Source organism: Armigeres subalbatus, chromosome 1, assembly GCF_024139115.2.
Source record: "Armigeres subalbatus isolate Guangzhou_Male chromosome 1, GZ_Asu_2, whole genome shotgun sequence".
NCBI classification, from domain to species: Eukaryota; Metazoa; Arthropoda; class Insecta; order Diptera; family Culicidae; genus Armigeres; species Armigeres subalbatus.
In genome coordinates this window covers 65,127,120-65,140,079 of record NC_085139.1, presented here as the reverse complement: position 1 = coordinate 65,140,079, position 12,960 = coordinate 65,127,120, and the positions used below count along the sequence as shown (strand labels likewise).

At 44.7% G+C, this 12,960-nt stretch overlaps 2 protein-coding genes across 2 annotated transcripts in view; one reads left to right on the top strand and one right to left on the bottom strand.

Moving 5' to 3' along the window:
- The window catches only part of LOC134226509 (uncharacterized), a 952,521-nt gene that overhangs the window by 720,368 nt on the left and 219,193 nt on the right, over window positions 1-12,960 (bottom strand). The window lies entirely within an intron of this gene.
- Window positions 767-1,750, top strand: LOC134208737 (angiopoietin-4-like). The gene is made up of 2 exons (XM_062684650.1): window positions 767-1,470; window positions 1,530-1,750. The coding sequence occupies exons 1-2, from the start codon at window positions 836-838 to the stop codon at window positions 1,672-1,674; spliced, it is 780 nt and encodes a 259-aa protein (XP_062540634.1). The 5' UTR covers window positions 767-835; the 3' UTR covers window positions 1,675-1,750.

Genomic DNA, 12,960 nt, shown 5'->3' with positions numbered 1-12,960 from the left:
AATAATGCCATAATTAATATCAGTAAGGTTACATTGGGCATTCGTAGGGCAGTGGCAGACTACTGGCAGGCTATAATTTGTTTCTTAAGAGGACTTATTTATTATTATTTATTTATCCATGTCTGCACATCGATAGATCCACCTCGCCAGTTTGGTACGTCAGTGATCTTTATTCGATGGTCTTGTGGAGTTCAGAATACGTATGATTCCGTGCCGAGTTCCTCTCCTATTGGAACACAGATAGATTTGGATACTTCTTCTTCTCCTTATTGGCATTACATCCCCAACACCAGCTTAGTGTTCATTAAGCGCTTCCACAGTTATTAACTGCGAGGTTTCTAAGCCAGGTTACCATTTTTGCATTCGTATATCATGAGGCTAATACGATGATGCTTTTTATGCCCAGAGAAGTTGAGACAATTTCCAATCCGAAAATTGCCTAGACCGGCACCGGGATCGAACCCAGCCACCCTCAGCATGGTCTTGCTTTGTAGCCGCGCGTCTTACCGCACGGCTAAGGAGGGCCCTCCCAAATTCACCTGAAATCAGAAGGTCAACAAGGTTTCCCAACCCGTTTTGCATTCAATCTCATAACTACTCATAGATAAAACGAAATACATAGACAGTTTGATTTATTTGCAATTCTATGTCTACCGGAAAGCAATACCCTTGACCCTGTCGTTTAATTTTAAGCAGTTTTAATGAAAACGAGTTTGAATTTAAATTTGCCATCAGTGTGCCTATAAATGTTGGACGCAGCCAACAGCTCCAGTTCAAGTAGTGATTGCTAGCGGTACGGAAGTGTTCTATACGATCTGATCGGCTTGCTGTTGATATGAATCAAATAAGTATAATGTTTTTTTGGCTGCTGCTCCTGTCAGCGAACCAGTATCGTTGTATGGCCAATGTTTTACTCGATACGTTCGAATTTCCCCAAGCAGTGGATGAAAAAATCGAACCTCCTGCAACTGAACCAGCTTTTATTAAAACGCTGGAACAACTGAGAAATTATCCGGCCGTCCACAGATATTGCAACGAGTTGAAAAAATCAGACCCTTCCGGAGTATACAGAATGTACATAGATCTGGACGAAACAGCTGTGGTTTACTGCGACCAGAAGTACGAAGGCGGAGGATGGACCGTGATACAGAATCGCTTCGACGGTTCCGTAAATTTTGACCGCGCTATAACCGAATATGCGGATGGATTCGGCTGGATTGATGGGGGAGAGTTTTGGATGGGGTTGGACTTAATTCATCAACTGACCTTTTCGGCACCTCACGAGATAGTAATATTGCTTAAGGACATTGATGGCAATTCGTACAATGAAACAGCGGATTATTTTGCAGTAACAAAATACAATTATGATTATAGAGCGAAGATATCAGGTGTCTCGAATGGATTAATGATTTCCAATTGGGATGGAACATCGTTTTCCAGAGATACATATTGGTGGACTGGTGCGTACGGGTATGTATCTAATTCTGTTATTAAAATAATGTAAGTCAATCAGATTATTTTGTTTGCAGCACGATAAATGGACGATACTTTAGAGAAAATTATATAACACAATTTCCCGGTACAAATCGCATGCAGTGGCAAATTAATGGAAAGAATTACCAGTTGACATCTTCCAGAGTGATGATTAGAAGAAAATCGAATCATTCACAATAACATTATTTGCATTCAAAATAATTAATGAATATGAAATATAAAGCCTACTGCAAAGAATCTGGAAAAAATGAATGAATGATTATACTATTATAGTTTTCATTATTAAACTGTAGTTATTTAAGGCGTGGCCCGGATAAACAATACAACAGAATAACATCAAAATATCATAAACTTACAATACATTTTATTGGTGAACATTAAATTCTACTGTTCCTCTATTATACCAATTAAATTACCATATTGATGTTCCAATAGACGTACAACAAAATTTATTGACAGAAAAAGGTTGAAAAATTTGTTCGAGAAAAAATTGATTTTTTTTTTGTTGCTAAGATAACTTACAACCCCCATTTTCTATTGTAAAACTGTAATTTACAATAGGATTTATAATGGACAATTTTTTTTTTTGGATTGTTATTCTGTAGTGAGAAACAATAGAGTTTACCATGATTACATTAAAATGTATCATATTGTTACAATAATTTCTATTGTAATTTTCTATTAGGGGGTCCATCTGCGAGTTGTGGGGTATTCAAATATTGTTTAGCCCTTAAAAGGCCGACACTCACCACCTTTAAATTGCTCGTTCTCAGTAATGTACTGACCGATTTTCACGACATTGGGCTTTTCTCAATGAGGATTAGTTGGTCTTACTTTTGACCAAGGTACCACCCCGCTATATCCCTCCCCGCGGTCATAAGATTTAAAAATGTCCGCATTTATCGTAATTTTTTGTTCTATGCAAATTCTTTCAGTAATCAAGTGCCATCCAGAGAATACTATTGAAGACATTAAAATTCATCCAAAACATTCATGAGTTCAGGAGTGGCATTGCGCACCTCGATTCGAAACGAGCATACCATTATTATTATTATTTATTATTTATTCAGACTAAGGCCGAAGTGGCCTGTGCGGTATATAAGAGTCTTCTCCATTCGGCTCGGTCCATGGCTACACGTCGCCAACCACGCAGTCTACGGAGGGTCCGCAAGTCATCTACCACCTGATCGATCCACCTTGCCCGCTGCGCACCTCGCCTTCTTGTACCCGTCGGATCGTTGTCGAGAACCATTTTCACCGGGTTATTGTCCGACATTCTGGCTACATGCCCGGCCCACCGCAGTCGTCCGATTTTCGCGGTGCGAACGATGGATGGTTCTCCCAGCATCTGATGCAACTCGTGGTTCATTCGCCTCCTCCACGTACCATCCGCCATCTGCACCCCACCATAGATGGTACGCAGCACTTTCCTTTCGAAAACTCCGAGTGCGCGTTGGTCCTCCACGAGCATCGTCCAGGTCTCGTGTCCGTAGAGGACTACCGGTCTAATGAGCGTTTTGTAGATTGCAGTTTGGTACGGCCGCGAACTCTATTCGATCGGAGCGTCTTGCGGAGTCCAAAGTATGTACGATTTCCAGCCACTATACGTCTCCGAATTTCTCTGCTGGTATCATTTTCGGCAGTCACCAGTGAGCCCAAGCACACAAATTCTTCTACCACCTCGATTTCGTCACCACCGATGCCAACTCGCGGTGGGTGGCTCACATTGTCTTCTCTTGAACCTCTTCCTATCATGTACTTCGTCTTCGACTTGTTAATGACTAGTCCGTATGTATAAATAGCTCTCCTGGTAGTTGGTCAACCCCAGCGGCTTTGTTGTTTTTCAGCCGGCCAATCTCCTCCTGGATTTCCTGGAGATCCGGAGCTGGTAGAATTATGTCCTGCGCGTGTTCCCCCAGGTCCATCACCATACCGCCATCTTCGTCTGCCACATCGCCATTCAGGTGCTCTTCGTAGTGCTGCCGCCACCTTTGGATCACCTCACGCTCTCGTTCGTAAGAAGGTTCTCGTTTATGTCCTTACACATATCAGGCTGTGGCACGTGGCCCTTAAGTGAACGGTTTAACTTCTCATAGAACTTTCCTGTGTCATTACCCGAGCAGGAGAAATTGGCTCAATGATACCTAATGCTGTTATTGATACCATACTCTGTTATGAACTAGCCCTGGATAAGAGGTAAAATACCAGAGGAATAATACCAAAAACTAATACGCACAATACTTAAGCCATAACAAACTCAGTTATTAAATTGAATTTTAATACCAAATGCATAACCAATTATTATTCGTTTGGTATTGAAATACCTAAGCATGGTATGCCTCAAGTATTCTGCATATAATATTTTGGTATTTTACCTCTTATGCAAGGCTAAATCATACCAATTTCTGTTATCGAGGTCGTCGCTCCTGCTCGGGTAGCGCGGTATAGTTGCTCCGTCTCTTCACGGTCTCGATCTTCCTGCTGACGCTTTTTCCTCCGGAAAATCGAGTTTTGTCTGTTCCGCGCCTGTTTATATCGTGCCTCGTTCGCCCTCGTACGGTGTTGCAGCAATCCCGCCCATGCTGCATTCTTCTCTTCTACTATCTGATCACATTCGCCGTCATACCAGTCGTTTCTCTGATCCGGGGGCACCGTGCCAAGTGCAGTGGTTGCGGTGCTACCAATGCCGGATCGAAAATCTCTCCAGCCATCTTCAAGAGACGCTGCGCCTAGCTGCTCTTCCGTTGGGAGTGCCACTTCCAGCTGCTGCGCGTATTCTTGGGCTAGTCTACCGTCTTGTAGCCGCCCAATGTTAAGCCGCGGCGTCCGACTACGACTCGTGTTGTACACTGTCGAGAGTTTTGAGCGCAGGCATACTGCAACGAGGTGGTGGTCGGACTCAATATTCGCACTGCGGTAAGTGCGGACGTTCGTGATGTCGGAGAAGAATTTATTGTCGATTAGAACGTGGTCTATTAGGTTTTCCGTTTCTTGGTTGGGTGATCTCCATGTGGCCTTGTGGATATTTTTGCGGGGAAAGAAGGTGCTTCGGGCTACCATTCCGTTGGAGGCTGCGAAGTTTATGCATCGTTGGCCGTTGTCATTCGATACGGCGTGCAGACTATCCGGTCCGATGACCGGTCTATACATTTCCTCCCTTCCTACCTGTGCGTTCATGTCACCGATGACGATTTCGATTTCCCAGCTCGTTGGTGGTGCCACAGCTTTGGTAGAAGGTAGCCGCTCGATGCCCGCTTTTCCACACTTTCTGTCCTGTCCAGCAAATCTCCTGCAGCGCCACGACGTCAAAGTTGCGGGGATGTAATTCATCGCAGAGCATCCTGTCGCAACCTGCGAAACCTAGCGACTTGCAGTTCCATGTTCCAAGCTTCCAATCGTGATCCTTTATTCGTCGCCTAGGTCGTTGCCGATTATATCGAGTCGCATTATCTCTTATATTGTTCGTAATTATTGGTTTTTTTTATAGATTTTCAACAAATTGTCACCTATATGGATTTGAATTATGCGTTTTTTACAATGTACTTTGTGTTTGTCACCTATATGGATTCGCATTATGCGTTTTTCACAGTGCACTCTGTGTTTCGTTTTTGACGTTCTTCCATTGTTACGTCCTCAGTGTTTTTGTGACACCTCTCTTTAGTCCTTAGCTTAATGCGTGTGAGTCTACATAATTAGCTTTCCTATAAATGGTATATCATATGCATTTGCATTGTGTATCTTATCCAGTATAGTTTTTGCTTCGCGTTTCATTGCGTTTTACAAAATGCATCGTATGTATGTATTATTGATTGTATCCTCCTTCTCCAGAAACCTGTTCCATTCTCCTTTCCAACTCCACTTCCTCTTCCTTTCCTCTTTTCACTTCCTTTTCCGTCAGGTAAATGATGAGAAAGGCCTGTGAAGGCGATGGCACAAATATTCCAAGTTGAAGGGAACGTGCCTCCTGGGCCGACGTTCTGATACCTGATACCTGGCACTCTGACGATGATCAGCCGCCTCTAACATGGGGAACAGACGCTCGATCAGATTTGCACCTCCGGAGAGGACCGCGAAATAGGGTCTATTTTATTCCATCAGGTACGCGAAGTACCAATGGTACGCTTTACCCAGCATGGCCGAACATATATAGAACTGTAGTAGCGAATCCTGCAACAGGCGAATCCTTATTAGCAAATTGCCACTAGTTTGATTTACTTAATATTTTATTTACTTTACTTATGTGCAAGCTGAGGATAAAAGGCCGTTTCTTCAACTATAGCATCATCAACGTACACAGCCCACACGAAGGGAGACACGACGACGAGAAAGAAGTGTTCTATGCGCAGCTGGAGCAGACATACGATGGATGCCCACTACGGGAAGTCAAAATCGTCATCGGTGACATGAACACTCAGGTAGAAAGGGGGGAAATGTATAGACCGGTCATCGGACCGGATAGTCTGCATACCGTATCGAACGACAACGGTCAACGATGTATAAACTTTTCAGCCACCCGCGGAATGGTTGTCCGAAGCACTTTCTTCCCCCGCAAGAATATCCACAAGGCCCCATGGAAATCACCTAATCAAGTAACGGAAAACCAATTCGACCACGTTCTAATCGACGGTAAATTCTTCTCCGACATCACAAACGTACGCACTTACCGCAGTGCGAATATTGAATCCGACCACTACCTCGTTGCAGTATGTCTGCGCTCAAAACTCTCGACGGTGATCAACACGAGTCGGAGTCGTCCGCCGCGGCTAAACATTGGGCGGCAACAAGACGGTAGACTAGCCCGAGACTACGCGCAGCAGCTGGAAGTGGCACTCCCAACGGAAGAGCAGCTAGGCGCAGCATCTCTTGAAGATGGCTGGAGAGATATTCGATCCGCCATTCGAAGCACCGCAACCGCTGCACTAGGGACGGTGGCTCCGGATCAGAGAAACGACTGGTATGACGGCGAATGTGAGCAGTTAGTTGCGGAGAAGAATGCAGCATGGACGAGGCACGATACAAAGGGGCGCGGAACAGACAAAACTCGATTTTCCGGAGGACGCCAACAGGAAGATCAAGACCGTGAAGAGACGGAGGAACTGTACCGCGCTAATAACGCACGAAAGTTCTATGAGAAGTTGAACCGTTCACGTAAGGGCTACGTGCCACAGCCAGATATGTGTAAGGACATAAACGGGAACCTTCTTACAAACGAGCGTGAGGTGATCCAAAGGTAGCGGCAGCACTACGACGAGCACCTGAATGGCGATATGGCAGAAAACGGTAGCGGTATGCTAATGAACCTAGGAGCACGCGCACAAGACATACGACTTCCGGCTCCGAATCTCCAGGAAATCCAGGAGGAGATTGGCCGGCTGAAAAACAACAAAGCCCCTGGAGTTGACCAACTACCAGGAGAGCTGTTTAAACATGGTGGTGAGGCACTGGCTAGAGCGGTGCACTGGGTGATTACCAAGGTTTGGGAGGACGAGGTTCTGCCGCAGGAGTGGATGGAAGGTGTCGTGTGTCCCATCTACAAAAAGGGCGATAAGCTGGATTGTAGCAACTACAGCGCAATCACATTGCTGAAAGCCGCCTACAAGGTACTCTCCCAAATTTTATGCCGCCGACTAACACCAATTGCAAGAGAGTTCGTGGGGCAGTACCAGGCGGGATTTATGGGTGAACGCTCCAACACGGACCAGGTGTTCCCCATACGTCAGGTATTGCAGAAATGCCGCGAATACAACGTGCCCACACATCATCTATTTATCGACTTCAAAGCCGCATATGATACAATCGATCGGGACCAGCTATGGCAGCTAATGCACGAAAACGGATTTCCGTATAAACTGATATGGTTGATCAAGGCGACGATGGATCGGGTGATGTGCGTAGTTCGAGTTTCATGGGGCATTCTCGAGTCCCTTCGAAGCGCGTAGAGGGTTACGGCAAGGTGATGGTCTTTCGTGTCTGCTATTCAACATCGCTTTGGAGGGATTAATACGAAGGGCAGGGATTGACACGAATGGTACGATTTTCACGAAGTCCGTCCAGTTATTTGGTTTCGCCGACGACATTGATATCATGGCACGTAACTTTGAGAGAATGGAGGAAGCCTACATCAGACTGAAAAGCGAAGCTAAATGGATTGGACTAGTCATCAACACGTCGAAGACGAAGTACATGATAGGAAGAGGCTCAAGAGAGGTCAATGTGAGCCACCCACCACGAGTATCTATCGGTGGTGACGAAATCGAGGTGGTTGAAGAATTCGTGTAGTTGGGCTCACTGGTGACCGCCGATAACGATACCAGCAGAGAAATTCGGAGACGCATAGTGGCTGGAAATCGTACGTACTTTGGACTCCGCAAGACGCTCCGATCGAATAGAGTTCGCCGCCGTAACAAACTGACTATCTACAAAACGCTTATAAGACCGGTAGTTCTCTACGGACACGAGACCTGGACGATGCTCGTGGAGGACCAACGCGCACTGGGAGTTTTTGAATGGAAAGTGTTGCGTACCATCTATGGTGGGGTGGAGATGGCGGACGGTACGTGGAGGAGGTGAATGAACCACGAGTTGCATCAGCTGTTGGGAGAACCATCCATCGTTCACACCGCAAAAATCGGAAGACTGCGGTGGGCCGGGCACGTAGCCAGAATGTCGGACAGTAACCCGGTGAAAATGGTTCTCGACAACGATCCGACGGGAACAAGAAGGCGAGGTGCACAGCGGGCAAGGTGGAAAACGATTTGCGGACCCTTCGCAGACTGCGTGGTTGGCGAAGTGCAGCCATGGACCGAGCTGAATGGAGAAGACTTTTATGTGCAGCACAGGCCACTCTGGCCTTAGTCTGATAATAAATAAATAAATAAATTGATTTACTTATTGGTAGAATACTTAAATATTATCCATGTCTTTAAGATTTAGGAATGGTTTTATCAAACATTAAGAGACGATGGTTAGTGTTCAGGGATCATGCGAAATGGTTCCAAACGGGTTATGAGGCTGCTCCTGTACTATCTACATTCTATCCGATACAGTTGGACCGATTTTGATGGCGGTATTATATCTACGTGGTCTCCAGTAGCCTTGCGAGCAAAGGTGTAGGATTGCCAATCGCGAGATGGCGAGTTCGATTCTCGGTCCGGTCTAGGATGTTTTCAGGTTGAAAACTTTCGCGACATCCTGGGCATAGTGTATTCATTGTACTTGCCACACAAGATACATACTCATACAATGGCGGGCATAGAAAAGCTTTCAATTAATAACTGAGGAAATGCTAATAGAATACTAAGTTGAAAAACAGGCCAAGTTCCAGTTGGAATGTAGAGCCATAGAAGAAGAATATTATACACCCAGGTCTTTTTTTACACGGTTTTTTTTGCGAGTTTTTTTTACACGGATTTTCGAATTAACGCGGTACCCAGATAAAAATTTTCTAAGTCTTTTTGAATGGAAAACACTTAGAATAATTTTATAGATATGGGAACGATTGTTTTGCAGAGTATAAAACTGCATACAATATGGGTATTGTCGGAATGAGCTCGACGAGCACAAGCCGGAAATCGATGTTTGGCGCCATTTTGAAATTCAAGACGGCCGACTTCCGGTTTGATAAAAAGACCGGAAACCCATGCAATATCCCTAGCAGCACATATGTTTCACATAGATTACTGAAGATCCTCTCAAAAATTTCTTCGGGAGATCCTCATAAAAATTCCTCAGAAAGTTCCTCAAAGGAATTCCCTCGGGAGTTCCTTACAGGAATTCTCTGGAAGTTCCTTCTGGAATCCCTCAGGAAGTTCCTCCAGGAATTCCTCGGGAAGTTCCTCCAGAAATTCCTCCGGAAATCCCTATAGGAATTCCTCCGGAAATCCCTACAGAGATTCCTCCGGGAATTCCTCCGGAAGTTCCTTCGGGAATTCCTCCGGAAGTTCCTCCGGGAATTCCTCCGGACGTTCCTCCGGGAATTCCTCCGGAAGTTCCCCCAGAATTCCTCCGGAAGTTCCTCCGGGAATTCCTCCGGAAGTTCCTCCGGGAATTCTTCCGGAAGTTCCTCCGGGAATTCCTCCGGACGTTCCTCCGGGAATTCCTCCGGAAGCTCCTCCGGGAATTCCTCCGGAAGTTCCTCCGGAACTTCCCCCGCCCTTTCCTCCGGAAGTTCCTCCGGAAGTTCCTCCGGGAATTCCTCCGGAAGTTCCTCCGGGAATTCCTCCGGAAGTTCCTCCGGGAATTCCTCCGGAAGTTCCTCCGGGAATTCCTCCGGAAGTTCCTCCGGGAATTCCTCCGGAAGTTCCTCCGGGAATTCCTCCGGAAGTTCCTCCGGGAATTCCTCCGGAAGTTCCTCCGGGAATTCCTCCGGAAGTTCCTCCGGGAATTCCTCCGGAAGTTCCTCCTACACGTTTCGAGAGCTCAAACATTTAAAGTCAATAACGGCGCCGGCCACGTCCTTACGGTCATATAGGAATGGATGGATTGTTAGTCCGACTCTCGTTGCTACTAGAGACCGAGTATACCTCTGCATCTCCACGATTGTCTTGGGATAGGATATCGTTTTAGTTACAAAGGATAATTTATCTGGATTCACTTTGGTAAGCGATGCGATCTATGGTATGGGAAATAACACTAATACGAGTTAAAAGTTAAAAAAAACATGCACGCCCGGTGGCATATGAAAGCTGAGGAGATTCGCGTTTTGGACCACCGCACGGAAGCGCAGCACTCTGTACTCACTTGATCGATGGCTACAGCAAACTCTTGAAGAACTCGCTTTTTTTCGACCGCGCGTGACATGCGCATGAGCCACCGAACAGAAGATAGTTATTTTATTTCTTTCTCGACGACTAAAACACGCACTGCACTTACTTGTTCGATGGCTACTCTTATTACCGGCCGCGCAATGCAGAATAAAATATTTCGGCCGATCGCGCGATCGTTCTGCTGTCCGAAACAAGAGAAACCACGCACTAAACTGATTATCTTTATTACCGGCCGCGCAATGCAGAACAAAATATTTCGGCTATCGCAAGATCGTTCTGCTGTCCGAAACAAGAGAAATCACGCACTGAACTCAGAATTTCTCCTGAAGTTCTACAAAGGAATTTCTCCGGAAGTTCCTTCAGGAACTCCTCCAGAAGATCCTTAAAGGAATTCCCCTGGAAGTTCCTCAAAAGCATTCCGCCGGAAGTTCCTCAAAGGAATTCCTCCGGAAGATCGTCAAAGGAATTCTTCCGGCATGTGGTCCCGTAGCGTAGTTGGCAATACGTTCGCCTTATAAGCGAATGAACGTGGGCTCGATTCCCATCCCCTCCACCAAACCTTCTTCAGTCACCGGCAGCGCAGTCCCAACAGTGGCGTTTGGGGTCACGCCTCACGGAGACGTCTGCCAGACAACAACTGATAAATGGACACAAGGACTCACGATGATATCGGTAACGACAACAATATCGAACTACGGGTATCCATAGATTCTGTACAGCAGAAGGAGATCACGGTTCCGTAGCGCTTAAGAACACGGAGTGCGTACTGAATAAATATATGAATAAAAAAATTCTCCTAGCAGTTCCTCAAAGGAATTTCTCCGGCGTGTTTTTTTTTAATTCCTCCGAGAATTCATGCGGAAGTTCCTCAAAGATTTTTTCCGAAAGCTCCACAGGAGATATATCCGAAGTACCTCCAGGAAATCTTCTGGAAGGTTCTCCAGACACTCTTCAAGAAAACGGTTTGGCAGAAAAAGTTATTTGGCTGAAAGCGACATACGGGCGAAGTGGTCATACGAACCACGAACTGATAATTTGGCTGAAAAAGTTATTTTCCCCAACAGATCATTTGTCCGAAAATGGCGTTTGTCAATTCACCTAAAATCTATGTGTTTTTAAAAATAGCAATGCACTTTTCAATTCATTACTTTCAATTACAGTTTGATTACATTTACTTTATGATCTTGTCAACCCTCGATTCAACCACATTTTCAACCCTATTTTATCAAGTCCTGATTTTGTCACGTTTACGACTCAAATTTGTCACTCCAAAAAATTTAAAATTTCAGTTGTTCTTTTTATTTTTGTGAATACTATCGCAAACAACAATGATTGTCATGAAATAACTTTCACCGCCAGTGAATTAATTCATGGGAAAAATGTTACTTAGGTTCTTTTTGAAAAGTTAAGTAAGAATTGCAAATATTTAACGTAACGCACTGTGTAAATATTTTCATCCTAACAATAGGATATAGACTAGAGTCCATGTCCAATAAGGAGTAACTGAACCCTTACACGCAGAAGTTTCGAAAAAATCAAACAGTATAGCAACCAATAAATCGTTCTCTTCTGCTTGGTTAAATCGCCTTTATGACCAATCTCACAGGAGTTTGCACTACTTTTCCTCTGGCCTCTCTCCTACGTACGTACACCCCATTCCTTGATTCGATTTTCGTAGAACCTTTTTCTGTTTTCTGGTCCGAAGCTCTTACAGCACGCTCAGGGCCGGAGATTTCTGTAGCCCTAACCGAGAGACGCTTTTAATTGACAGCACTCTGACAAGTGTTATGATAAATTGCCGATTTTTCTACTTCTGCCTGGAAACCGAGCCCGCAAGTATTTCTATTGTCATTGTGTGCTTGCAGGGCAGGGCAGATCGTTTTCCACTCTTCCGAGCAGGGTCAAACCATATTGTGAGCTAGTAGGTTCTCAAACGTTTTTGGTGGATAAAATCTTGGGTTTGCATGCGTCGAAATATGACAAAACAAATGATGTGAAGCAAGACATAAGATTTTAAAGGCTTCAATAGTACACTTCAGGAATTAATTTAGTCGGTTAAACTACGATAGAATATTGGATATAATAAGGCAAAGTTGACCATTATTCCAACAATTTCTCACATTGGGAACCACTAAGAAAAGTGCTACGAGAAGCCCTGTACAGCAGTAAGCTAACAAAACCGGTCAGTCAAAGTTCGTTTGAGTCAGCAACAATATAAGAAATATAAAAAAGAAAAAAAAAACATGAGCAAATCCAAAATCCTGCAGCAGCGATGCCAAAGAAGACTGATGGCTTTAGTTACTGGTTTTTCGACACTCTGCTGAAACTGGACAGAACAGAGTAGGAGAGAATGGTGTCAAAATTAATCACCGAAACCAAACAGGGGTAAGAAACCCATAGTCTCGAAAAACATAAATAAGATACATTACATATAGAATAACGAAAAATCAACGAATCAATTCTCGAGGTTTGTGTTGTAACTAAACCTTTAGATCATAAATAAGTACTATAAGTACTGTTTTGTCGAAGAATCATAGGTGTTTTTGAAGCAAGTCTCCCTTAGCACTACTCTCCGTTCGCCCGTTCGTTGCTCGAAAGTTTCAATCTCCAGGGAAAGTCTATTTGCTGGAATGATTTTCCGAGAGTTGGAAGGAGGGAAAAAAGCAACATGAATGATTCTTCTCCCAGCATAGCACAGTTA